This window comes from Salvelinus sp. IW2-2015, linkage group LG8, assembly GCF_002910315.2.
Source record: "Salvelinus sp. IW2-2015 linkage group LG8, ASM291031v2, whole genome shotgun sequence".
Lineage (NCBI taxonomy): Eukaryota > Metazoa > Chordata > Actinopteri > Salmoniformes > Salmonidae > Salvelinus > Salvelinus sp. IW2-2015.
In genome coordinates this window covers 13184554-13210642 of record NC_036848.1, presented here as the reverse complement: position 1 = coordinate 13210642, position 26089 = coordinate 13184554, and the positions used below count along the sequence as shown (strand labels likewise).

The 26089-nt window shown below is 43.7% G+C and overlaps 1 protein-coding gene across 7 annotated transcripts in view; it reads left to right on the top strand.

Moving 5' to 3' along the window:
* Positions 1-1714: 1714 nt before the first annotated feature.
* Positions 1715-26089, top strand: part of atp11c (ATPase phospholipid transporting 11C) — a 72326-nt gene continuing 47951 nt past the window's right edge. For 3 of the 7 annotated variants that reach the window (XR_011480316.1, XM_023992471.2, XM_070444745.1), the window contains exons 1-3: positions 1715-2204; positions 13876-13995; positions 15430-15519. Coding sequence is in view for 6 of the 7 variants with exons in the window: in XM_023992471.2 (XP_023848239.1) it covers positions 2178-2204; positions 13876-13995; positions 15430-15519 (237 nt within the window). In the remaining variant the exon portion in view is untranslated. The remainder of the gene's footprint in view (positions 2205-13875; positions 13996-15429; positions 15520-26089) is intronic. The other 4 variants (XM_023992472.2, XM_023992469.2, XM_023992468.2 and 1 more) reach the window with 2 other exon arrangements.

Genomic DNA, 26089 nt, shown 5'->3' with positions numbered 1-26089 from the left:
AGAAAAACTGTTTGCAGTTCACTATAAAGCCACATGGAGGAGATAGAGTAAAGCATACGGATCTCAACATCAGTGGTGGAAAAAGTACCCAATTTTCATACTTAAAAGTATAGATACCGTAATAGAAAGTTACTCAAGTAAAAGTGAGTCAGCCAGTAAAATACTACTTGAGTAAAAGTCTAAAAGTATTTGGTTTAAAATATACTTAAGTATCAAGTAAATGTAATTGCTAAAATGTAATTAAGTATGAAAAGTAAAACTATAAATCATAGAAAATTCCTGATATTAAGCAAAGCAGAAGGCACAATTTTCTTGTTTTTAAAATGTATGTATAGCCAGGGGCAAACTCCAACACTCAGACATTATTTATAAAATATGCATTTGTGTTTAGTGAGTCTGCCAGGCCAGAGGCAAAATATGACAATTTTCCTGTCCTGCTAAGCATTCAAAATGTAACGAGTACTTTTGGTTGTCAAGGTAAATGTATGGAGTAAAATATACAGTATTTTCTTTAGGAATATAGTGAAGTGAAAGTAAAAGTTGTCTATAGTATAGTACAGATACTCCAAAAAACTGCTTAAGTAGTACTTCTAAGTATTTTTACTTAAGTACTTTACACCACTGCTCACCATCATGATCTGCTCATCAACAGCAGCCCACAAGTACATTAGGTATAGCAGTCTACCCAAACGGCCAGCGGTGGAAAAAGTACTCAATTGTCATATTTGAGTAAAAGTAAAGATACCTTAATAGAAAATGACTCAAGTAAAAGTTAGTCACCCAGTAAAATACTACTTGAGTAAAAGTCTAAAAGTATCTGGTTTTAAATATACTTAAGTATCAAAAGTAAATGTAATTGCTAAAATGAAAAAAAGTACAAGTATAAATAATTTCTTATTCATTCAAGCAAACCAGAAGTCACCATTTCTTATTTATTTATGGATAGCCAGGGGCACACTCCAACACTCAGACATGAATTACAAATAAAGCATTTGTGTTTAGTGAGTCCGCCAGATCAGAGGCAGTGGAGATGACCAGGGATGATCTTTTGATAAGTGAGTGAATTGGACCATTTCCCTTTGCTGCTTAGCATTCAAAATATAATGAGTACTTTCGGGTGTCAGGGGAAATTTACGAGTTAAAAGTACATTCTTTTCTTTAGGAATGTAGTGAAGTAAAAGTATAAGTTGTCTAAAATATAAACAGTAAAGTAAAGTACAGATACTAAAAAAATATACTTATTTTTTATACACAGTCTACAATACTTTTCAGGGTAAGCACCATAGCTCATATTCTGTATATAACGTCTTTAACTCAACTTTTTGCTTGGTGCTGGGACTACTGAACTGATTATTGGATATTATATTTTGCTCATCTTTACTGTTGACACTGATACAGGATAGATAAGACTTTATGAAAAGGAAATAGCTAAAGTTGTTCACCAATAGACTTATGACTACAAATCCAAGCACAACCCCTCACCGTCGCACCTTCAATGGGCGGGGCTTATAGCTGCGTTCATATACTAGTAGGAACTAGGAAACTCTGACATTCCGACTTGCTTATTCGTTGAACGCCGCACGTGTATAACCGCAACCAGTTTGGAAGTCGGACATTTCCAAGTTTCCTATTTCAGACTAGCACTTGAACCCGGCCTTAAAACATGGGATGGTTGTGGGGGTTGTAAAAAAAAATATGTTTGACAGGGTTTGGCTAAAAGAAGACAAGGGGGCGGTAGTAAGCGAGTCCGACGTGTTTATGAATCAACATTGAACTTACTTTTTGTATGTCGGCCACACCGCGCGGGGAGTTGATTTGTATGCGACGATTCATTTGGGAAAGACAGCAACAGCGCATAGTACTACAGGATGTCGCGGATCATTTCAACGGTTTGCACGGGGAAGCACGACTAGCACAGTAACGCGATTCATATTTAAAAGGTATAATGCGAATGGTTAGAAGAGCTCGAATTCAAACAAAATGGAAACAATTTAGAATCGCTGCGGCATTCCATGTAGCCAGAAGGACTACTAGGGTAGAACATAGCTGGATAGCGAGCTAGTTATTAACTAATATACATGCGAAGATACATATCAGAAAAGCTCAAACAGAGCCTGTAAGCTGGTTGAAACTATTAGTCCCCAGTTACCAAAGAAGACTGAAGAAAATACTGAAATATGCTACGGAGAAGACTGAACCGTTTGGTATGTATGACAGCAGTACACATGGCTAGCCAGCCACCCGGCACTCAAGTTTATGCGGCATGTTTGGAATGTAGCTATAGCGAGCTAACGTTAGCCGAATATAGCTAATCAAGAATATAGCTAGCCAACCGCCTCTTGCTATTCTGTCAAGCAATTATCAGGATAATATACTCTGTCAGCAAAGTGATGCTTCTTGTTACTCATGAAAGCATGCTGGCTAGTTTTACCAAAGGTTAACGGTAGTTTATTGGCTACAATATTACTACGAAGTTTCCTCTTTTACATGGATATTTTTGACAGAGAGTAGACAGTAATTCATCCCTAGGGTACAACGTTACAAGCTATCAACTTTCTGATAACTCGGTCTCCTCAGATGGTCATGTAAAAACAACTGATCTCAGAGCAGGTTGTCATTACCTTTCCACTTGAATGTGATGTTAAATTCTAATTTTCAGTGATGAAATTACTGTTACCCTGTTTCATATGGTCCTGTATTTAAAGAAGCCTCGTAAAATCATCATTGGTTTCTGTTGAACTAAAAGTTACTCAGTATCTGTCTGAGTTGAATTTCACTGTTGTCAGCAAATTCAAACCATACGTTTAATCCTGCTCAATACAAGTTTTATAGTCCTTAAATCATTGGTGGTTGATGGTCATCATCAAAGAAGGAAGCATGGATCAAGCCCTTATTCACATGCACAGTCACAAGCCCCTGTTAATGAAGGCATTTCTACTTCCTTTTTATAGTCCTCCAATAACCTGTTGTCACTATTAGGTTTTATCCCCAGAGTCAATGTGAGCAGCTTAGATACTGGTGGTGGAGGAGGAAAAGCAATATAATAATTATGCAGCCTGACCCTTTTCCAGCTTCTCTTTAAGTGTTGCCAGGTCAGCGTATAATTCTGCCTCCTGAGCTGTTTGCTCCTGTAATTTATTTTTTGTGTGAGCTGTAAATAACATTTTGTGTGTAGCAGCCAGCCACACTTTCATTGATGCGCATTGTGCTGTAATCTCGAGCTCTGGCTTTCTGCCTTGTAAATTCACACCACCCTCCCATTCGCTCSGAGGGGGAGCGGGAAGCGTCGTGGTACATTACAGGGGGGAGGGAGACRCAATCTGAAGAGGAATCGGGATCTTCACTTGACTTGCCTCTATGATGCGCAAAAGCCCCGGGTGTCTTCACAAATTCGTTAAAGATGGCTGTGGGAACAGAACGAGTGGTGCTGTGCTTTCCGTCAGGCGGAAGCTCCAGAGGTTGTAATGCTCTGACAGGAATGCAGAATCCCAGAGCTGCCTTTCATGTTCTCTCAAGCCATTGAAGGTAGCAGCTAGACCTGTGAAGAGGTGAAGCCTGGCGGAAATGTGATAGTATTCAATTTGGAAACCCCTTCCTTGCCTCAAAGGGAAGAGCACGGACACATCAAGGCATTCCATCGCCCAGTCTCTGTTCCCTAGTACTGTAGCTACCTTTCTTGTTCCTTTAGTAGTCAGTCCTCTTAACCTCCTCCTGGGTAACTGGAGCGGACAATGCTAATGTTTCTTTCTGCATACTGTCCATGCAGTCCGGTCACTCAGTTCAAGTACATGGCTTACATGAGGACATTTGTTTTTCTGTTTATCTGTACAAGCACTTCAAAGGACAGCACATGAGAAGTGAATTCAGGATAATGTGCAGGTTTAAGATCCAACTGTTTTGTCTCAATGGTGCATTCTAAAACCATTATCCTTCCTGCGCTCTGTCTCATTTCAGTTTCTATTCATTTCATAGGCAATTAGCCTATGAAATGAGTGCCTTTTTATTCTGGAGAGTAAAAATTGTTTTTTTTGCATTATTTGTGAACTTGTAATACTTTCTACCCTAGATACAGTATGACGATTTTCAATATTTTGTCAAAATAGAAAATGGCAACAACTTTGGCTTTGACACACCAGTAGACATTGCTGGCCGAGAGTACTTGGCACATCTGAACGTAATTTGCGAACCGAGTGCGTACCAGTTTTACATGTAGAATCGCATGTCAGAGGTCTACAGCCGGTGGTCCCTGAAACACAGCGTGCTGAACGATCGGCAGACGAACACTAGATCCGCATTCAGTGCAATGTGTGCAAGCCTTAAGGGAGCATGATGGTGACGCAGTCAGTCGTTTGAAGTCCACCCCCGAACAGATCTAAAGGTGATCACTGTGGTGATCACTGTGGTGATCACTGTGGGGCTCACTGTGGGGCTCACTGTGGGGCTCACTGTGGGGCTCACTGTGGGGCTCACTGTGGGGCTCACTGTGGGGCTGTGTTAACCAACAGTGGCTTTGACCAAAAAAGGACCGCAAACGTTTGTGAGGAGCTGAGCATTTCAGGAATGTTGTTCCCCCTGCCTCCTCTCTCTCTCTTTCTCTGTTGTGGTGTGAGGTCCATCTAATTGAATGAGCTGCTGCAGTCTTGGGTGTTTTCAGCAGGGTCGGCTGCACCCTCTGAGGGCGTTCACGTTGTAATGTCACATGCACAAGTACAGTGAAATGTCTTTCTTGCAAGCTCTAATCCCAACAATACAGTAATCGATAACAATGTACTACTAAAAATAACAAGCGGGCCCTTGCCTGGCAGGGGATGTTGTCTCGTGTCAGTCAGGGCTTTGCAGGCGTCAAAAAAGGCAACATGCGGACCTAAACGTAAATAATTGTTTTAATTCACTGAAACATACATTTTGTATTAATTCAATATATCGCCCAGCCTCTACTCTGCTGTGACCTCAGCGCTAATAAGCAGGCCCTTGCCTGGCGGGGTATGTTGTCTCGTATCAGGGCTTTGCAGGTGTGCATGTTAAACAGTTCTGGAGCCTCGAGATGCTGTGAACCTGATTCTCAGGTCGATCTAGAGAGAAGAGCCTCGTACAGCAGCAGTCCATAGTCAACACACACAAGGATTCTCTCATGATCCAATTCCCCTCCCATCTAAACAAACATCGTTGACTTCCGTGTCCTGACAGCCAATCTCTTCCGTGTAAGAAGAGCTTCTCAGTTCTGCTTCTACTGATAGCGATGGTGTTTTGTTTCAGCTGGTGCGTGCATTGGTTGTTTTGATGTATCACTATCTACACTGTGACTAACCATAGAGAGGCCCAGGATCCTTCCTTATGATCCTAAACACCTATTGGGAAAGAGATGGGGGTAGTTTGTCAAGTGATGAGTGAGACCTGGCTGTACAGACTGGGGGGCTCCTTGGGAGGAGTTTTTGGGTTGAGTGCTCTGGGAGGGTAAGATTTCAGAGGCCACAGTCCTTACAAGGTCTGGGCGGCCGTTTTCAATCAGGAGAGCTGCGTATTGATTAGAGCTGTGCTTCGTTTTGCCGCCATCAGTCTTGCGCCCCGGACTGGCTGGCGGACAGAAGTGCTTACTCTGAACTTTTCTCCATGCTCCCCCCTCCACCCAATAATGAAAACCCAGCCTCTGGAGCTCATCTGCACCACACAGCAGGACAATAAATACATTTAGCATGGGGAGGCGGGGGATAAACGGTAGCAGGGTTTTCGACAGGCTGATGGAGCACAGAGCCTGGCCCTGCGTGACTGAACCTGAGGATATGGAGGGGCATACAGTAGGTTTACCTGTTGTAGCCCCTGCACTCCTCTCACTGCACCTAATGGACAGGCTTTCAGGGGCTGAGGGTGATGGGGAGAGGTGGTCTGGTGTTAAATAAGGGTGCCACGGGTGCGCCGTTGCTTTTTGTGGCAGTGTTCCATCTCCCGTCTAAAAGAGAGGTTGAATTCTCAGTTTGTACTTCTAAATAATTCAATCCACCTGATTTATTTTAAATTCTCACAACGCTCCTCCTCTTCTGGCCTGCGTATCGTTGCTTCGGGTAGCAGCACTTAAAATGCGTTCTCGTCATCCATATATTTATAAAGAACAACCAGAGAATCCCTGTTGCGCCCCGTCGCCGGCATTACCCAACGAGCGTTCGCAGTGAGCTTTGAAGAGAATGTTGAAGTGTGTGTGTGTGTGTGGATATGTTTTTGTCTGAGTCAGAGAGACGGAGGGTGAGCGGGGAGGGTAATCAAAGAACCAATGTTTTGCCATCCCAGTTTTTAACCATAGTCACTGACACGAGAGAAACGGCAACCTCTTCACATGGGTCTGAGTGTCGGTTGACACACATTGTTGGAAACGCGTGCGCACACACACACACACACTTGCGAGCAGCCCCCCCAGTTAAACAACAGTATGACGATTACCTCCAGAACAAACACTTACGCCAGGGCAGCCGGCAGCACTCGGCAACGGGTAGAATATTGAGTCTCTTAACCCTGGTCACGAATGACTGGGAGGGAAGGAAGGAGCGCCCCCATTCACACCAATCATTGCCTGCAGCCTCATAGATGTTTGAATGGCAATTAGTCAGTAGCTTGAATTATGAAAGATGACATCAGAAGTGCTGCAGCTGAGATGCAGATAATTCGATTTAAAAAAAAAAAGCTCGCCGGCATTAAGATGTCAAATACCACATTTCCATAGGGTGGTCATATTAGTTTGTAGGCCAAACCATTCGTATGCTACAGACGTTTTCGTGAGAAGCCCAATTTTCGAGATGTCTGACCAACACCGCTGTGGTCTCCTCCACCTTTCACCACAGATGCGGAAAGCCGCCGTTTGGCGGATGCTGTGGATTGAGATGCAGCCCATGCAACAACAAAAAAACATCTCTATATTAAACAGACAGATTTTGTTTATTATGCAAATTCGATTTCCGTGGGGCCCTAGATATTGACTCGAGGGTTAATGCATTCACTGTGCTAAAATGCAAAACCAAGACTTGGTGTATTGCAAGCTACATTAAGTTTTCCCACTTTCACATACAGTGTGTTTGTCTTTTGTAAGTGGCTATATGTTCCTTGTTCTATGTGCTGTGACACTCTTGGACATGTTTTTGAGGAACAATAAGTCCCATTGCAGACTGGACGACCACAGGCTTTGGTCAGCATTGTTCAAAAACACTTATGTATTTCCTGTTTTTTAAAAACATTTTAACACCCTCCCACAGTTTTTCTGCATATTGTAAACATTTTCACAACCCTCAGCGTGCAGTCTTATCATGCCGTGCTCGTCTTAGGCGATGCCCGAGGCAGGAGACTGCATTGCTTTTATACAGTGGCACTTGAATTACGCAGCGTCTCATTTGTATTCATACCCTGTATGGACAGTGAATGATGAATGAATCAAGAAAAAGCATTTCTTGAGTATGGCCACCTGTTAGGGCCTTCTTCTCACAACGCGGACATCTCTGGTCTTGGAGAAACATTCCCAAAATCGTCACTTAGTACTTCTGTCACTAGCTTGCTCTACTAGCCTACTGTATTCAGCTCCAGATGGATCCCAAAGTAACAAGCTGTCTCCCCCTCCCAATTGTAATGCAGACCAGTCCACAGTACACGGATGGTACAGTACGGAACACTGTGTCTGCTACTGGAGCAATGGGCCTTTCCCATTCAACTGTAGCTCCTTAGGACTAACCAGTCCTCAATTCAAGTTGCTGTTGTCCTATTAATAAACTATGGTGCTTCTCGGCACGGTCTGCGAATGGCAGTCAGGAGCGCTTTGAGAACTATGGGCCTTTGAAGAAGAACAATGAACAATGGGCCTTTGTGTGTGAACCAGTGATAGAGGTGCCACTATACTGTCATGATTGTACGATGTCTCTTAAAGTCACGACAGTCTAAACTGTTGGCTAATTTTAGATGTGAAGTTTGAAGTCGGCTGCAGTCACTGGTGGGAACCATTGACTGCAGCCGGTAGGTTCTGTGACTAGGTGAATGTGAGATTGAAACTGAGTTAATAAGAGCGCAAGCAGACAAGATGGAGGAAGCGAGAGAGGAGAGTGCCAGCACTAGCACTGCAGTGACTAACACCGTTGGTGTTTTGTGTGTGGTCTGTTATGCGCTCACTGTTAACTAGCAGATTAGCTTTATATAGCAGTTTTCGCTGTTGGTCATCCTGATTTTCTTGATGAATGTCTGTTGGCATTACACCTGGAGCATTGAAATCGATAGGTTACTTGTTTCCAAAATCTATTGTTGACGAACACAGTTCAGTCCGTTTGTGTGCTCTTGGCTGTTTTGGTTGGTCCCTTGATGTGTGCTCATTGCATCGTTTCCATCTGGTTCCTACTGGGGTGTCCCTGTGTGCTCCTGTGGCTGAGGCCAAGTAAGAATCGCGATAATATTGTATCTTGAGGTCCCTGACAATTCCCAGCCGCCCCACCCCCACACAAACAGGCCTACGTGTTTGTTGATATTGCCTGTGGTGTTATCAGTGGAACTACTGTACTGGAACTTGCGGCTGTCCTCCAGTTCCCCTTTATGGGGAAGTTGGCCCTTTAATCTACTTCAACATGGCCCGTGCCCTGCGTTGCTACCTTTGCCCTCAGAGTAGTCAAAATCGGGTGTTGACTTGTTGGGGCACGTGCAGGGCGGTCAAAAGCGGGTGTTGTTGGGGTACGTGCAGGGCGGTCAAAAGCGGGTGTCGTTGGGGCACGTGCAGGGCGGTCAAAAGCGGTGTCGTTGGGGCACGTGCAGGGCGGTCAAAAGCGGGTGTCGTTGGGGCACGTGCAGGGCGGTCAAAAGCGCGTGTCGTTGGGGCACGTGCAGGGCGGTCAAAAGCGCGTGTCGTTGGGGCACGTGCAGGGCATGAAGAGGTACTGTAGTTGGTCTCCAGTGTTCCTTCTCTCCATGCCCTGCACTTCACACCTCATTAAACCAGTAAGTAGGAGATTTCCTTATGAGGCTCATACAGCATCAGCAACAAGCTTAGGACTTCATTTTACAAGGGAGGACCAGCTGTATTATGTCTCCTTTTGAATTTGTTCCAACAGACCTAGAACTCACATCCACACTGCTTTGCTCGTTTGACTGCAAAATCAGATTCGCCGTGTCCAGGCATGTGGTATGCAAACACAAATTCAGAGACGCCCTCTGTTCCCACAGAATATGCTTTGACCGAACTGACCTCGATAGCACCTGCAGTCACAGGCTTTTATTTTGTTAGCGTACATCATGATATCAGGGCCCACTCTGCCCCGGGCTCCACAAGCCACTTGTCGTGTTCACTCACTCACACCAAGTGACACCGCCAGTATCCACTTTGGGATTGTGTTCAGGTGCGCATTGCTTTTGCTTCCTCTCTTCACCTACTTGAATTGAGCAACCCAGCACCCACCAACCAGCCTTGTCTGTCAATTTCACTTGGAGATTCAGGCCTCGAAAGCAGCAAGCCCCTTTCTTTCTCTGGCCAGTTGATGTATAATTTAAAGTATCTCCTCCAGTGCTAATTATTTTATTTGTGCCAGGGTAACTGTGTGCCTGTATTTTATTTGTGCCAGGGTAACTGTGTGCCTGTATTTTATTTGTGCCAGGGTAACTGTGTGCCTGTGTATTTTATTTGTGCCAGGGTAACTGTGTGCCTGTGTATTTTATTTGTGCCAGGGTAACTGTGTGCCTGTATTTTATTTGTGCCAGGGTAACTGTGTGCCTTGTGTTGTTTTTGTGTGTGTTGTCAGTTTGGCTCGAAAAGGGCTTGCCTGCCCCTTCACCTGGACACCCAGGTTGATGTTGGCTTTGTGGATCACAGTATGGCTGTGATATGCACCATGCCACTGTCTGCTGGTTCTCCAGGAGTAGCTCGTCCCTGTGTGTTTTGCATTGTGGTGGTGGCCGACTGCCAAGCAGAGATGGGCTTTCAGGAAGGAAGGGAGGGGGGAGGGTGTTGCTGCACATGATGGAGATGGAGGTGTGTCTTTAGTGTAGAGAATGTACTTTATTGGAGCCTATATGGTAATCGGCATTAAGGTGAACAAAATTCCAACCAGACGTGACGGAAGCTATTCTAATTGAATTTTGTCATGGTTGCACCATCCTGTTGGCTAACCACACTGGTTGTACTGACAACATAGTCAGAAACGTTCGTTTCAGAACCCAGGCCAGAACCAAATTTCACATCTGATGACTTTAGTCTGTCACACATGAGAGCGGCATCAAACCGAAACTGCACTTATCTCGCCAGTTCATGTTTTGAGAGAAACCCCTTAACCAGAACTCAGTACTAGTCAGTTCCTAGACGTTTTGCCCGTTCTAGGTCTCAGAAAAGAGATGTGACAGGACACGGTGTTGTCAGACTGTGATGTCTTCATCCGGGTTTGGCAATGGCTGAATGCAGTATTCTGTTGCCTCCGCCTTGAATACCATGCGTTTGTCCTCCCCTTACCAGCCTCTTCCCGTTTAACAATGTGTGCCTAATTTCCTTTAAAGCATAATCTAATAATGTAAAGTTGGGAGCTCTAGTCAATCCTCTAATGCACTGTTTATTTCCCAGCAGTTGGGTCTCGGCTCAATTGAGTGTTCCATGTTTGTTTTATTGATTCCCATCGCTCTGTTGTAGCTAATGCATTTTCATTGAGCAGGAATCGACTGTCAAACTTTGACGTCCTGGCACTTTCACTATAATTTTGCTTTTGCGGCCTTCCATTATTGGCTTTGCGCTGCCTAGTTTGTCCTTTGACTAAGAGGCAAAGATAATTCCATCAATTTACTTTTTACTTACATTAGCCTTTCCTTATATAGCTTGGCCTCGGCTGCACTGTTTTTGGAGATTATTGGGATCACGTAACGGTGCAAAAATGAATTTGGCCCTATGGTCTGACCCTCATTATTTTACACTGACATTCCCTCCTAAATCGATGACCATTCAACACAGCTGTTCTTATCTATTGGCCCCCAGGGAGTTCTCTTTGGACCTCTTCCTCTTTTTAATATGCAGTTTAATTTAAGGCATGATTTGTATTCTCTGAAGTGTCTTATGTTTCTGTTAAACTGTCCCAAATGTCCGCTTCCATGAGATCTAGTTTGTGGCTGGTTGTTCAATAACTTCTTCATTTGTTTAAAATCCCCAGTCAGTGTTTGCTTACCGTGGCTGTAACCTTGAGGCAGCATTGCAACGTCGTCGCTCTCGCGGTTAATGACTCCCATAGAGAGGGACTGTCTTAGATGAAAAGTAGGGTAGCAATGGGTAATAACTAACCCACAGTGGTCTCTGGCTGAATGGAGAAACGGGTCTACAGTCGAAGCCAAAGGCACTGAGAACATTTGTATTCTCTGCTTCAAGGCTAATTTGTTTTGTAAATGTATTCCTTTATTTGCAGTGTGAAATTTGCATTGTCCGGGGAGGGTAGTTGTGTGTGTTCACTTAGTTTCTGTGCTGCCGGCTTTTACCCAACGTTCTGTCATTAGGGATGCATTATGTGTTGTCTTGTTCACAGCTTTCTCAATCTCTAATGGTCTTATTACGATGGAAGCAGGCATTTTTGAAGTGTACTTCACTAAGTACCTGGGGAGAAAATGATCCGAGTGGAGGGTCCCTCGGAGGGAGAACTGTTGAGAATAAGATGTGCTTATTTTGGCGGTCCCACTCCGTAGTGTGGGCTACATAAGGTTACGAGGCCTATTTTCTGTTTTGAAATAGAAAAACCTGTATGCGTTTTTGTCCTTGGAACTGGTTGTGCTTCCCCTCCCTCACTCTCTCCCCTCGTTTCCCTGGCATTCCGGTCCATCCGGTCTGTCCTGTTGGAGGAGCGCTATGCTGTGCCCGGTGGGCAGTGCATTACAGGTTTCGACAGCTACACTGAGGTGTGAACAACGCTTCCTCTCTCTCATGCCTGACGGAGCATTATGCAATCACTTGGCTCTTCCCAGACTGGGAGACAACAGGACTGTCTGCATCTCAATTTCTGCACAGAGAGACATTTGCCTTTTGAAATCTCACTCCTCCTTTAACGAGAAACATGTTGTTCCTCATATGCATAGCTAATGAGGCGCCCTAGACTCACGTCTGTGCTTTGATCTAACCTGTCCCCAGTACAGTCGGTGGACACCTCAGTGTCTAGCTGGCTTTTGTTCACACTTCACAGGCACTGTGGCGTTTGGTCCATGATCAGATCAGCTGTCAGTCGGTGGCGTCTCTGACAGACGGCTGTCAACGCCACACATGGCCCCAGTGCATTAGGTCTACAGATCGTTTAACTGGAGAACCTTAATAATTCACTTCCTCTGTAATGGCTGTGGAGCTTGTGATTTTAACCAGGCAGAAGCACCTCATATAGGCTCTGGGGCTTGGGGGGGGCTGTTGTTGAGTGGAGGTGCTATAAGAGAGAGTGGTTCTGGAATCATGGGTGTCCTTTCCAGTTAAGGGATGGGGGGGGGGTGTGTGAGATGGAGAGTATTAGTGCGTCTTCACTCCCTGTCTCATCTGTTCTTTAGAGGGGAAGGTGGTGCCCAAGACCACTAGAGAGAGAGAGGGAGAAAATGGCCTTGATACATTTGATACTCCCACTTGTCAGGATACAGGAAAGATATTGACTAACAGTGTTCTTCCTGAACCCAGAGATGGGCCTAGGCTGTGGGGGAGAAAGTCATCCTCACACTCAAGCTCTTACCCTGTGTTTCACCCAGACTGCCATTTTAAGGAAGATGAAAGAATTGTGCTTTCAGAGTACAGGTGACCTTGTGCTGGGGGAAACAGGGAGGCTTGTTCTGCCTGCTGACCCTGTCTACCAAGGTCTCCCATCCTTGCTCTGTCTTCTCTCTGGTCATGTGAGTTCATAGGGCCTTGGTCAGCAGAGCACAGTGTATTGAAATGACTTGGCCTTGCCTGCTGCGCTGCCTCCTCCGCCTCTTCCTCAGTCTACATCTGAACAAGCGATAACTAGGCCCATAAATCTGGTGTTAGCAGCCTCTTCTCCCCAGAGGCAGCGCTTTATAACTGGCTAATCATCGACTGTCCACCTTGGAGGGAAGAAATGAAACTCATTACAGGACTGGTGCACCCTGCATTTTGGCCCGTTGACCCATGTAATACTTTCCTTTGTCCCCCGTGAAACCTTAGCTTGCGTTCAACAGCTTTTTTTGGTGCGCCGTTGCTTTTGAAGTTTGCAAAGAGCTTTTGTAATTATTTTCTGCACCTCCGACTGGATGATATTATAGTATGGTTCATGGCCTTGATTTGAATTCATATTATAGACTTGAAAGACTTAAGACTTCAAAGTTAAAGAAAGGAAAATGGTTTTCCACGACCTGATTTGCGCTGTCGTAGAGGTGAGAGCAGTATCGTTGTTTCACTGATTTGTYCTGTGGTAGAGGTGAACGGTATCGTTGATTTGTTTCGCTCCCCATGCGTTAGATGTGGACTACATCTTCATTTACTGACCTTGGGAGTTATGCACAAGCCATCTTTGCAGTGGACTTGAAGAACATTCCCCCCCTAGCCGACTAAACTCAGCGTCTGGGCGGACTGGAGCGCCATCGCATAGATACATTTCTTTTTTTTAAAGCCAGATTTTAGCACCTAAAGAGTAGCCCGAAGTTATACAGAACAATGTCTTCATTTTATGTGACGTCGGAGCTCCAGTCCTCCCACACTAGTCGCCTCTCAACTCCATCGTAAAACGTGGAGTTGAGTCGTGGAATTTCCCCCAGGSTTTAGTCTGCTGGTTTACGGCATTAGGCTACTGTTTACATGTCTAGTCTCCTGAGGTGTTCCGGTGTTGTCTAAATGTCAGCTAAAGCCATATATTTACACGTTGTACACATGGCTCTGAATTTCTTCTAATTCTGTCTGTTCATRTCTCTCTACAGTTTGGTAGGGACGAGAGGAGGGTAGACAGCAGGACCATCTACGTAGGCCACCGGCCCTGTCCCGCCACCGAAGCTTTAACCCCCCCCAAGTTCTGTGACAACAGGATTGTCTCTTCCAAGGTAAGATATACTGCCATGTTTTACACCGTCGACCTGTGGTCTGCACAACACCGTAAAACGAGTGGACGTTTCGTACCATGCTTGTATATTTTCATGCTCCTCCCCAATGGAAGGCCACATTTGCTCGTGGGACCCATCCTCTGCTCGCTCGACCACTCTGCGCTCTCAACTCAGTGTTCGCTTGCGCAGTGATGTTTCATCTTGGTGGACGACCCTCTCTCCCTCCACCTCTTGAATTCTAATTGTCCTCTTCTCTAGCACTTTCTCTTTTTCCCCTCCTCCCCACTGCCTCCCCGCATGCTCCCCGCATTATTTGTCTGTCAGGAGAGCTCTGTCTGTGGTGGTGAAATACACTGCTACTATTGATGTACCAGCAGGCAGGGGTGGCGATTCAAGCTGTCCCTCTGGTTCTCTGATGAGCCCCCCTAAATCTCTGTCAGGGCTAAGGGTGTGGGTCTGAGAAGGAGGGCTGGCTGGGGGTTTAGATTCATGTATATGAGGATGCAGGGGAAGAGCGAGAAAGGGAAGAAGGGGATTTTTATAGTGGTGCAGAGGGTCCCACTGGGGATGGGCCAATCAATGTCTCTCGTTCTCCAGTGTGACCGTGTAAACAGTCGTTAATTACCCTGGCTGTGGTGTTTACACTTCTACCGTGCACCTGCTTCCCATGATCTCCCTTGCCGTTCCTTCTCCCTGTACTATGTTCCCTCACTCTCCCCTCCACCCTTATTCCCCTCCCTCACTCTCTCCTGCCCTCCCCCTCACGTGCCTCCTCTTATTACTTCTACCTCACTCTCTCTTCTCTCTGGCTAAATGAAATGGTCCCTTTCTGCTACCATTTGCATTTCAGCACTCTATCTGTCTCAATGCAAATACGTTCCTCTACACTCCCTTCTCAACAATGGTGTGTGTCACTGTTTTCCTCCACCTGCTTTAGCCTGTTGTGTGGTTTAAGTTGCCCCCGGGGCGTTGTTGGGCTTTCTCGTGGGGATTTGGCAACAGAAGAGTGTCTCGTTCAGCTACTGTGTTGAGTATCCGCAGTCATGCCCACTTAAAAGAAAGAGCGAAAAAAGTAGGATCTGCTGCCAACTTAAGGTAATCGGCTGTCCTTTCAGGGCTGGGCAAATTTAAGGAGAGCCGTCGCTAATCCGAATCATTGGAATATTTGCAGGCCCCCCAGGGACAGAGGGAAGACCTGCTCCCTGGGTCTCAGGTGGTTCAGAGGGCAGCACCAACACACACACACACACACACACACAGAGGATGGAACTGATTAATACGTCCTACTAGTAAAGAGGTTGAAAAACAGGGATGTCAGAACTGTAAAATAGTGGTTTACAGAGACCCAGGATCCAGTGGGTAGGCCTAAATTGTTTTTTTCATTCTCATGTAATTTCATTGGTGCCTTCTCTCTCTCTCTCTTTGTCTTTCCAGTACACGGTGTGGAACTTTCTGCCAAAGAATCTGTTTGAGCAGTTCAGAAGAATCGCCAATTTCTACTTCCTCATCATCTTTTTGGTGCAGGTGAGTTGTGTTTATGCGTCTGTGACTCGTTTGTATGTTGAATATGTGTTAATGTTAAAATGGCTCGTTGGGTATTGTAGAGGGAAACAGAAGACCCATACGTGTTCCTGAGAGTCTAATCTTTCAGTGATGCGGTCAAAATATGTAGCTTAGACCGTTCAAAAGATGGTGCAATATTTGCAGGAAGAAAACAGAAACCTCTTATTGCAACCACATCTTGCAGCTACCAGAGGTTACTGACATAACCCTGGCTCTATGAACCAATACAATTCCCCCCCCCCCCATTATCTCTCGCGACGCCTAGTTTGGGAAACGCTGCTATAGCTTGTTCTCCATCTATTTTAATAGTGAGCCAACATGTTTTCAGCACTTTATTTCCCTGACTGATTTTAAAATGACATTTCTCGTGCTCTTTCGTCTCTGCAGCAGGCATATAGTAACTAATATGTTTGGAACGTCAAGTCTCAATCAAATCACAGTATTGAATCGCAATACATATAGAATTGTGAGCATCACCATGCATATCATATCGGCATCGAAGTACGGTGCTTTATCGTATTGTGAGGTCCCTGGCAAATCCAAGCCCTAGTATGTTAGCCAAACCCAGCCCTGATATGCATTTAATTTTTTTTATACCAAACAATATCACACACACACACACACACACACACACACACAGTTGAAGTCGGAAGTTTACATACACCTTAGCCAAATACATTTAAACTCAGTTTTTCACAATTCCTGACATTTAATCCTAGTAAAAATTCCCTCTCTTAGGTCAGTTAGGATCACCACTTTATTTTTAGAATGTGAAATGTCAGAAAATTTGTAGAGATTTATTTCAGCTTTTATTTCTTTCATCACATTCCCAGTGTGTCAGAAGTTTACATACACTCAATTAGTATTTGGTCGCATTGCCTTTAAATTGTTTAACATGGGTCAAATGTTTCGGGCAGCCTTCCACAAGCTTCCCACAATAAGTTGGATGACTTTTGGCCCATTCCTCCTGACAGAGCTGGTGTAACTGAGTCAGGTTTGTAGGCCTCCTTGCTTGCACACGCTTTTTCAGTTCTGCCCACAAATGTTCTATAGGATTGATGTCAGGGCTTTGTGATGGCCACTGCAATACCTTGACTTCGTTGTCCTTAAGCCATTTTGCTACAACTTTGGAAGTATGGTTCAGTTGCTTCAATATACCCACATAATTGTCCTTCCTCATGATGCCATCTATTTTGTGAAGTGCACTAGCCCCTCCTGRAGCAAAGCACCACCACGACATGATTCTGCCACCCCAGTGCTTCACGGTTGGAATGGTGTTCTTCGGCTTGCAAGCATCCCCCTTTTTCCTCCAAACATAAAGATGTTCATTATGGCCAAACAGTTCTATTTTTGTTTCATCAGACATTTCTCCAAAAAGTACGATCTTTGTCCCCGTGTGCAGTGGCTTCTTCCTTGCTGAGCGGCCTTTCAGGTTATGTCGACATTGGACTCGTTTTTACTGTGGGTACTTTTTTTTTGCTGTGGGTACGTTTTACTGTGAACACTTATTTTAACTTAATATAATACATCAAAATCAATTTAGTCTCAAATAAATAATGAAACCTGTTTGGTTTAAATAATGCAAAAACAAAGTGTTGGAGGAGAAAGTGCAATATGTGCCATGTAAAAATGCTAACGTTTAAGTTCCTTGCTCATAACATGAGAACTTATGGAAGATGCTGGTTCCTTTTAACATGAGTCTTCAATATTCCCAGTTAAGAAGTTTTAGGTTGTAGTTATTATAGGACTATTTCTCTCTCTACCATTTGTATTTCATATACCTTTGACTATTGGATGTTCTTATAGGCACTTTAGTATTGCCAGCCTAATCTCGGGAGTTGATAGGCTTGAAGTCATAAACAGCGCAATGCTTGAAGCACAGCGAAGAGCTGCTGGCAAACGCAGGAAAGTGCYGTATGAATGAATGCTTACGAACGTGCTGCTGCCTACCACRGRTCAGTCAGACTGCTCTATCGAATATCAAATTATAGACTTAATGATAATATAATTAACTCACAGAAATATGAGCCTTAGGTCATTAATATGGTCAAATCAGGAAACTATGATTTAGAAAACAAAARGTTTATTTTTTCAGTGAAATACCGAACCGTTACGTATTTTATCTAACGGGTGGCATCCATCAGTCTAAATATTCCTGTTACATTGCACAACCTTCAATGTTATGTCATAATTATGTACAATTCTGGCAAATTAATTACGGTCTTTGTTAGGAAGAAACACAGTCTGCAACGAGCCAGGTGGCCCAAACTGCTGCATTATACCCTGACTCTGCTTGCACAGAACGCAAGAGAAGTGACACAATTTCCCTAGTTAAAATAAATTAATGTTAGCAGGCAATATTAACTAAACATGCAGGTTTAAAAATATATACTTATGTATTGATTTTAAGAAAGGCATTGATATTTATGGCTAGGTACACATTGGTGCAACGACAGTGCTTTTATTCACAAATGCGCTTGTTAAATCACCCGTTTGGAGAAGTAGGCTATGATTCAATGATAAATTAACAGGCATCACATCGATTATATGTAGCGCCGGACAAGCTAGATAAACWAGTAATATCATCAACCATGTGTAGTTAACTAGTGATTATGTTAAGATTGATTGTTTTTTATAAGATAAGTTTAATGCTAGCTAGCAACTTACCTTGGCTCCTTGCTGCAGTCTCGTAACAGGTGGTCAGCCTGCCACAGTCTCCTCGTGGAGTGCAATGTAATCGTTCATAATCGGTGTCCAAAAATGCCGATTACCGATTGTTATGGAAACTTGAAATCGGCCCTAATTAATCGGCCATTCCGATTTAATCGGTCGACCTGTAATCTACAGGTACACCTCCAATTGACATAATTTATCAGAAACTTCTAAAGCCATGACATCATTTTCTGGAATTTTCCAAGCTGTTTAAAGGCACAGTCAACTCGGTGTATGTAAACTTTTGACCCACTGGAATTGTGATACAGTGAAATAATCTGTAAACAATTGTTGGAAAAATTACATGTGTCATGCACAAAGTAGATGTCCTAACCGACTTGCCAAAACTATAGTTTTAACAAGAAATCTGTGGAGTGGTTGAAAAACGAGTTTTAGACTCCAACCTAAGTATGTAAACTTCCGACTTCAACTGTGTGTGTATGTGTATATATATATATATACATTCAGAAAGTATTCAGACCCCTTGACGTTTTCCACATTTTGTTACGTTACAGCCTTATTTTAAAATGTGTGTGTGTGTATAATTTTTGTTTGGGTGTAGCTATGTATTTGTCACTGAATGTGTGTTTGTAGTACGTGTGAAACAGTCAATTTGACTTCCTGTGGTCAGGCCTGTGTGTATTTGCATGTCAGCCTCTGTATGTGTTTGCGAGTTTAACCTATTTATGGCAGGTGTGAAACCGTGTGTGTGTGTGGGTAAGCCTCTCCTCCACTGCTCAGTGCAACGTGTGAGTGGGCTGAGAGAGTGAGGGCTGAGCCAGAGTCAAAGCGCTGGGTGACATGTTTATCTGTCGGGTCAGTGCTCACAGCTGGACCACACCATTCCCACCCTGTGCGGGGCAACAAGCGGATGCATCCAGTTTTCAGGGGAAATGGGAAGAGCCTGAGCAACTTCTGATTTTGTCAGAAGTGAACCTTTCCAGCAAGAAAAACGCATCTCAGAAGTGTTTCACCTCTGCRGCGTTAGGTCACTTTGTTTCTCTACCTCTCCTCCACATCTCTTCTATAAGGCCAAAAGATCTGCCCAGCGATGATTTAAAAAAAAAAAATGAATTTTCTTTCTCTCCCCCATCGCTCTCCCTCTAACCCAAGGAGATGGAAARGAACCACCTCTCTCTATAACAACCGTAACCTAAACTAAAGGTCTAAACAGCATGTCCCCGGTGTAATCTGGCTCAGCATATTGAGCGTTAGGGAGATTCTTCTGGGAGATGAATAGCTGGATGGATGACATTCTGAGAGCATAAGATCATGGAGTGGCTGGCTGGTATAAATAGAGTAGCCTACCAGTAGTCATCATGCTCGTGTCAGAACTGGTATGGCACTAGTCTAGAAACCTCATGGTAGGGCTGGGCGATATCGATTTTAATTCAATTATGTTTTTGCACTATTTCAAATTGATTTTTTCCCGCTTTTATGAGCGTTTCCCTGCTTGTTCTCATGTTTTTTTGGTATCTCCTTCAGTGCTGTGTTTACCTTCCCATTTACACCAGAGATCAGTATATAATGACGAAGTGCTCATTTCTCCGCCCTAACAATGGGAGTCCTTGTACCAAAGGTGGGAAAGCAAGCGACAAGCTTAGGTTCAAAATAAGTCCATAGAAAGGCTTTGTCATAAGAGTGAAACCTCTCGCTTCGCCACCGTCTCTCTGTTTACACACACACACACACACACACACACACACACACACACACACGCACACACGCACACACACCAAGCCCCTCCCCTGCCACTCACACAACAAAGATGAGAGATCACTTCTTCCTCTCTGACAAGTGGTTTCAACTCGCTATTTGCATTTGAGGTTTTGTCCAACAGAATTGGTCACAGGGACACCGAAACACATTGACAGGATTTTTACTAGAATTGAGGAGAAATTAACCTTTCTAACAATGTTTCTCAACTTCTCAAGTTATGGCTCCCGAGTGGCACAGCGGTTTAAGGCACTGCTTCACAGTGCTTGAGGTGTCACTACAGCCCCGGATTCTCTCACAACCGGCCGTTGCTGTTGAGTGAGACCCTTGGCCGTTGAGCGAGACAATTGGCCCAGTGTCGTGTGGTTTAGGGGAGGGTTTGGCTGGTCGGGATGTCCTTGTCCCATCACGCTCTGGCGACTCCTTGTGTCGCGCCGGTTGTACGGTGTTTCCTCTGACATATTGGTGCGGTTGGCTTCCGGGTTAAGCGATCAGTGTGTCAAGAAACAGTGCGGCTTGACAGGGTCGTGTTTCGGAGGACGTATGGCTCTCGACCTTTGTCTCTCCCGAGTCCGTACAGTAGTTGCAGTAATGGGACAAGACTAACTACCAATTGGCTATCACGAAAAAGGGGTAAAAGTACCAACAAAAAATGGTACCATCAATGAACATTGATTCTCGTAAATTTAAAGGGAATCTTCACCACTAGACTCTATTTGGGTGTTTTTCCGGTCTCCCTGCTTAATTTTGAGTGAGGTGTTTCAGACATTATATACTATAGCTGTAGTTTAAAAAAAAAAAAATATGTAGTGCCGGGAGACTTCAACCAATGACGTCATTGGTTGATTGAGCCTGCTGTGATCTAAAAATGTACGGAGACGTTTGTAGCTAATATTGCGGCTTTTTGTGTTTCGCCGATTGCACGATCACACGAGTAGATATGGTTGTGTTAGTTCAATAGAGCCGTTGGTCTTGTTTCAACGATGTTCCTATCTTCCGGGACATTGCAGGATCTCTAGGCTGACTCATTTCCACTGGCTTTGTAAGACTACAGCCAGACAGGAGCCATCATTTCTTTCTTCGACTCACCCTTGAAGGCAGGCTCAAAACAGGGGCGGTACTGGTTCACTGGAGCTATGTTAACCGTGCACTGTCTATCTGAGACTGCTAAATAATTAGCTACAATGGCTGCTTCCGCTTTCCAAGAAGAGCTGGACGGCGAAACCATTTTGGGATATTCTTTTACGTATAGACCTAATGTATTTGAGCAGGAATACACTGAAGACGTGTTGAGACTGCAAGAGAAATGATTTCGAGACCAGCTGGACCAGGACTCAGGAGGGTAAATGACAAACAAGTAAGTTGTTTTGCTGTCGGTAGCTAGCTAGCACTATAAGCTCTCTTTTAACCGAGGCAGTGTTGTTCAGCACAGTACAATATGGTGATCGTTTCGGACATAACAGGGCATGGTGATGGAAAAAAACACACGTATTCCCAAACAAATGAAAGCAAAAACAAATGTATATGAATAGCTAGGCTTATGCTAGGTAGCTGTGTTTTTTGTTATACCTAAAATGTACTTTGGTGTAACGTTATAGCTTGCTAGCTAACTAGCTTAGCTAGCCTCAGTGCCTCTCATTATGAGCAAAACTGGCTAAATGTTTTGATGACTCACATTAGTCTTGGAGTAACTATACCTGTGTTGTAGCTAGCTAACGCGTGTCTGCGATGTCTCATTCTACACCATGCTGCTACAGTAGGAATACAGACAGTACACAATGATTGCTTATGAATGTGTAATTTAGTTTGCATTTTTCTCTCAGACCATACTGCTTGGATACGAAGAGGTTGAATCTCAAGAGATGTGAAAGGTCCCGTAACAATCTCCCCTTGTATCAAAGTGACTCCGGACACTTCACTGCACCACCCAAACACACCAGCCCCAAGAATTCCCTTTGTAGAACTCTAGTATTTATTATAAGCTTTATTGTCATATTTTTATTCTACTGTACATGTCATACATTGCCACAACTGTTCCTGCGTACTGCTGTGTAAACCCATCTCGGTCTCCAGAGCAAATAACCTTTGTCTTGAATACAAGCCATGTCTATTTGTGTGGTATATTGACAGACTAATCTACTGTTTTTATTGAAACATGTTTACTTGGCAACCAATTAGTTTAAATGATACAACAACTCCCTGCATCATTTGTATTAGCAGTAAGATTGAAGCTAGTTTATCCAAATGCATTTAATGAAGATCACAATGAATTGATCAATAAGTTGAAGTCAACACTATAGGTTTCTGATGAAGCTGGAATCATTTAGTCACTTGTCAGTACTAATAAAAAATATATATAAAACACTGTTATATACATATTTACGACAGCTAGCAATATCTAGACCACAATGCAGTTGTGAGCATACTTGGCATTGTATATTATACTACAACATCAGTCTAGCTGAATATGYATGTTGTTGGTTGAATGTTCTTCATCTGGTGGGGAATGGCAGCTGGTTTAGCAGGCTTTGGTGATGTTGGGTTTGGGGAACTGTGGCTCTGGCTTCTTGTAGACCACCGTCTGGCCCTTTCTGCACTCCACAGCCAGGTGGACAAGCCMCTTGTCCACTTTCTTCACCACCCACTGCTTCAACCTCTTGCAGAAGATTTGTGTACAGTAAGTCTCATGGAAAGACARGAAGATTGGTCATGAGGATGTGTAACCATACAATGAACCAAAAAGGGTACTGTGGAATGGTATGTGTTTTGTCACACTCTGAGTCAATGGAGCTTTGAGATGGGCTTTTAGCAAATATGTGAAGTTTGAGCAGCACTTGTTTTTAGTGTATTGGTGATTTTTGTTTTCTCAACAAGGTATTCTGCTTTCATAAATACCTTTTGGCTGTCCTGGCTTGTTTCAAGTCTGATGAGCTTTAGCTTTTTCCAGGCTGAAACCTTTCATCCAATGGGTTTACAGGCTCTGTACTACTAAAGCTTATGTCAAGGTCAGCAGCAGCAGCATGGTTAGTCTGTAGGACACGTAGTCAGTGCTTTAGCCAACATTTTACACTTTGCCCTTATCAATACACACTCAAACAACCTACTATATCCACCCACCGCCCTCATGGCAATGGATCATGCATACTAACCTTCACACACTATGCTTTTTCCCAGTAGACACCAGTCGGTCACTGCATTAACAATCAACTCGCCTCTATAATACAGATAACTACAGTAGGTGTAGCCTACTTGTATACACACCAACGATGACGGCAAGACAGTGAAAAGGGATACCTAGTCAGTTGCACATCCGAAATGTGTCTTCTGCATTTAACCCAACCTCTCGTGAATTAGAGAGGTGCAGGGGGRTGCCTTATTCGACGTCCACGGCGCCCAGGGAGGAGGAGTTGTTGAGGGTTAACTACTTTTCTCAAGGGCAGAATGGCAGATTTTACCACTGCTGGCTCCGGGATTCGAACCAGCAACCTTTCGGTTACTGGCCCAACGCTCTTAACCGGTAGGCTACCTGCCACGGACCGTGTGTATGCCTAGCTCCAGTATATTTCTTTGCTCGTCATGGAAAGATTTAATCGATTTTAGGTGACTTACGCTAGTTCCTGGTGCTGAGCTTGATGTTCGTGCCTCTGCAGTTATTGATGGGATCAGACTCTAAATAGAACAGTCACGTTAGCTAGCTACCGCAGATGCTAACGGTTAGCTAACATAACCTAATGAAAACATTTGCTTGAAGTTACAAATCACATCGTCAGACAGCAGCTGCCTAATTATACTGAACAAAAATATAACACAACCGGCAACAATTTCAAAGAGTTACGTTAGGGCTGTCCCCGACTAAAATAAATCTTGGTTGACCGAAAGTGGTCTGTTCTTTCGACCAATTGATGGGTAGAAATTTGAAATGTGGATTTTTCAATATATACAGTTGAAGTCGGAAGTTTACATATACCTTAGCTAAATACATTTAAACTCAGTTTCACAATTTCTGGCATTTAATCCTAGTAAAAATTCCCTGTCTTAGGTCAGTTAGGATCACCACTTTATTTTTAGAATGTGAAATGTCAGAATAATAGTAGAGCGATTTATTTATTTCAGCTTTTATTTCTTTCATCACATTCCCAGTGGGTCAGAAGTTTACATACACTCAATTAGTATTTGGTAGCATTGCCTTTTAAATTGTTTAACTTGTGTCAAATGTTTTGGGTAGCCTTCCACAAGCTTCCCACAATAAGTTGGATGACTTTTGGCCCATTCCTCCTGACAGAGCTGGTGTAACTGAGTCAGGTTTGTAGGCCTCCTTGCTTGCACACGCTTTTTCTGTTCTGCCCACAGTATCTATTGAGGTCAGGGCTTTGTGATGGTCACTCCAATACCTTGACTTTGTTGTCCTTAAGCCATTTTGCAACAACTTTGGAAGTATGCTTGGGGTCATTGTCCATTTGGAAGACCCATTTGCGACCAAGCTTTAACTTCCTGACTGATGTTTGGAGATGTTGCTTCAATATACCCACATATTTGTCCTTCCTCATGATGCCATCTATTTTGTGAAGTGCACTAGCCCCTCCTGCAGCAAAGCACCCCCACAACATGATACTGCCACCTCCGTGCTTCACGGTTGGGATGGTGTTCTTCTGCTTGCAAGCATCTCCCTTTTTCCTCCAAACATAATGATGGTCATTATGGCCAAACAGTTCTATTTTTGTTTCATCAGACCAGAGGACATTTCTCCAAAAAGTACGATCTTTGTCCSCATGTGCAGTTGCAAACCGCGGTCTGGCTTTTTTATGGTGGTTTTGGAGCAGTGGCTTCTTCCTTTCTGAGCGGCCTTTCAGGTTATGTCAACATTGGACTCGTTTTACTGTGGATATCGATACTTTCGTACCTGTTCCCTCCAGCATCTTCACGAGGTCCTTTGCAGTTCTGGGATTGATTGCACTTATCGCACCAAAGTACGTTCATCTCTAGGAGACAGAACGCGTCTCCTCCCTGAGAGGGTATGACGGCTGCGTGGTCCCATGGTGTTTATACTTGCGTACTATTGTTTGTACAGATGAACGTGGTACCTTCAGGCGTTTGGAAATTGCTCCCAAGGATGAACCAGACTTGTGGAGGTCTACAATGTTTTTTCTGAGGTCTTGGCTGATTTCTTTTGATTTTCCCATGATGTCAAGCAAAGAGGCACTGAGTTTGAAGGTAGGCCTTGAAATACATCCACAGGTACACCTCCAATTGACTCAAATTATGTCAATTAGCCTATCAGAAGCTTCTAAAGCCGTGACATTTTCTGGAATTTTATGTTTCCACTGGATCAGGGCATGACATTTTTCCCATTTCTCCCATTCAGAAGAATGGGAGAAATTCCCCAAATTCAAGTGTGCCAAGCTTGTAGCGTCATACCTAAGACTRGAGGCTGTAATTGCTATCAAACGTGCTTCAAAGTACTGAGTACTTGTGATTATTTTTAAATGTGCAATTACTAAACACCTGTTTTTGCTTTGTCATTATGGGGTATTGTGTGTAGATTGAMCGGGGGGGACTATTTAATACATTTTAGAATATGGCTGTAACGTAACAAAGTGAAAAAAYTAAAGGGGTCTGAATATCTTCCGAATTGACTGTATGCGGTGAAATTTCCTTTTTAATGCTCAGTCTATTGTTCGGCATTGCGGTATGACTTGTGCGTCTAACTTTCTCACTCATTATTCATTCAGGATTATCTGTACTCATGGTAACATTCACATTAATGTAGAAGTGTTTAGAAAGATTCTATTCTTATTTACAATAAAAGTTACTCAAATGACACTAAATTTATTTAGCATTCATTTCTATCGGGCACAAAATAATCTGAAACACAACCGAAGCAAACAGCAAATGCTTCCAACATTTYTAGTCACAAGCTTGATAGTCATTGTATGCTATGAAATAGGACCAAATACTTAACTTTTTATTACTTTACATATATGATTACATTTGTCACAGTACCTTAGGTCCACTAAAATAGGGGGGAGTTAGGGCTGGGCAATATGCCCAAAATATTATATCACTTTTTTTCTTTTTTGACGGTATTTTGTTTATTTAATAATAA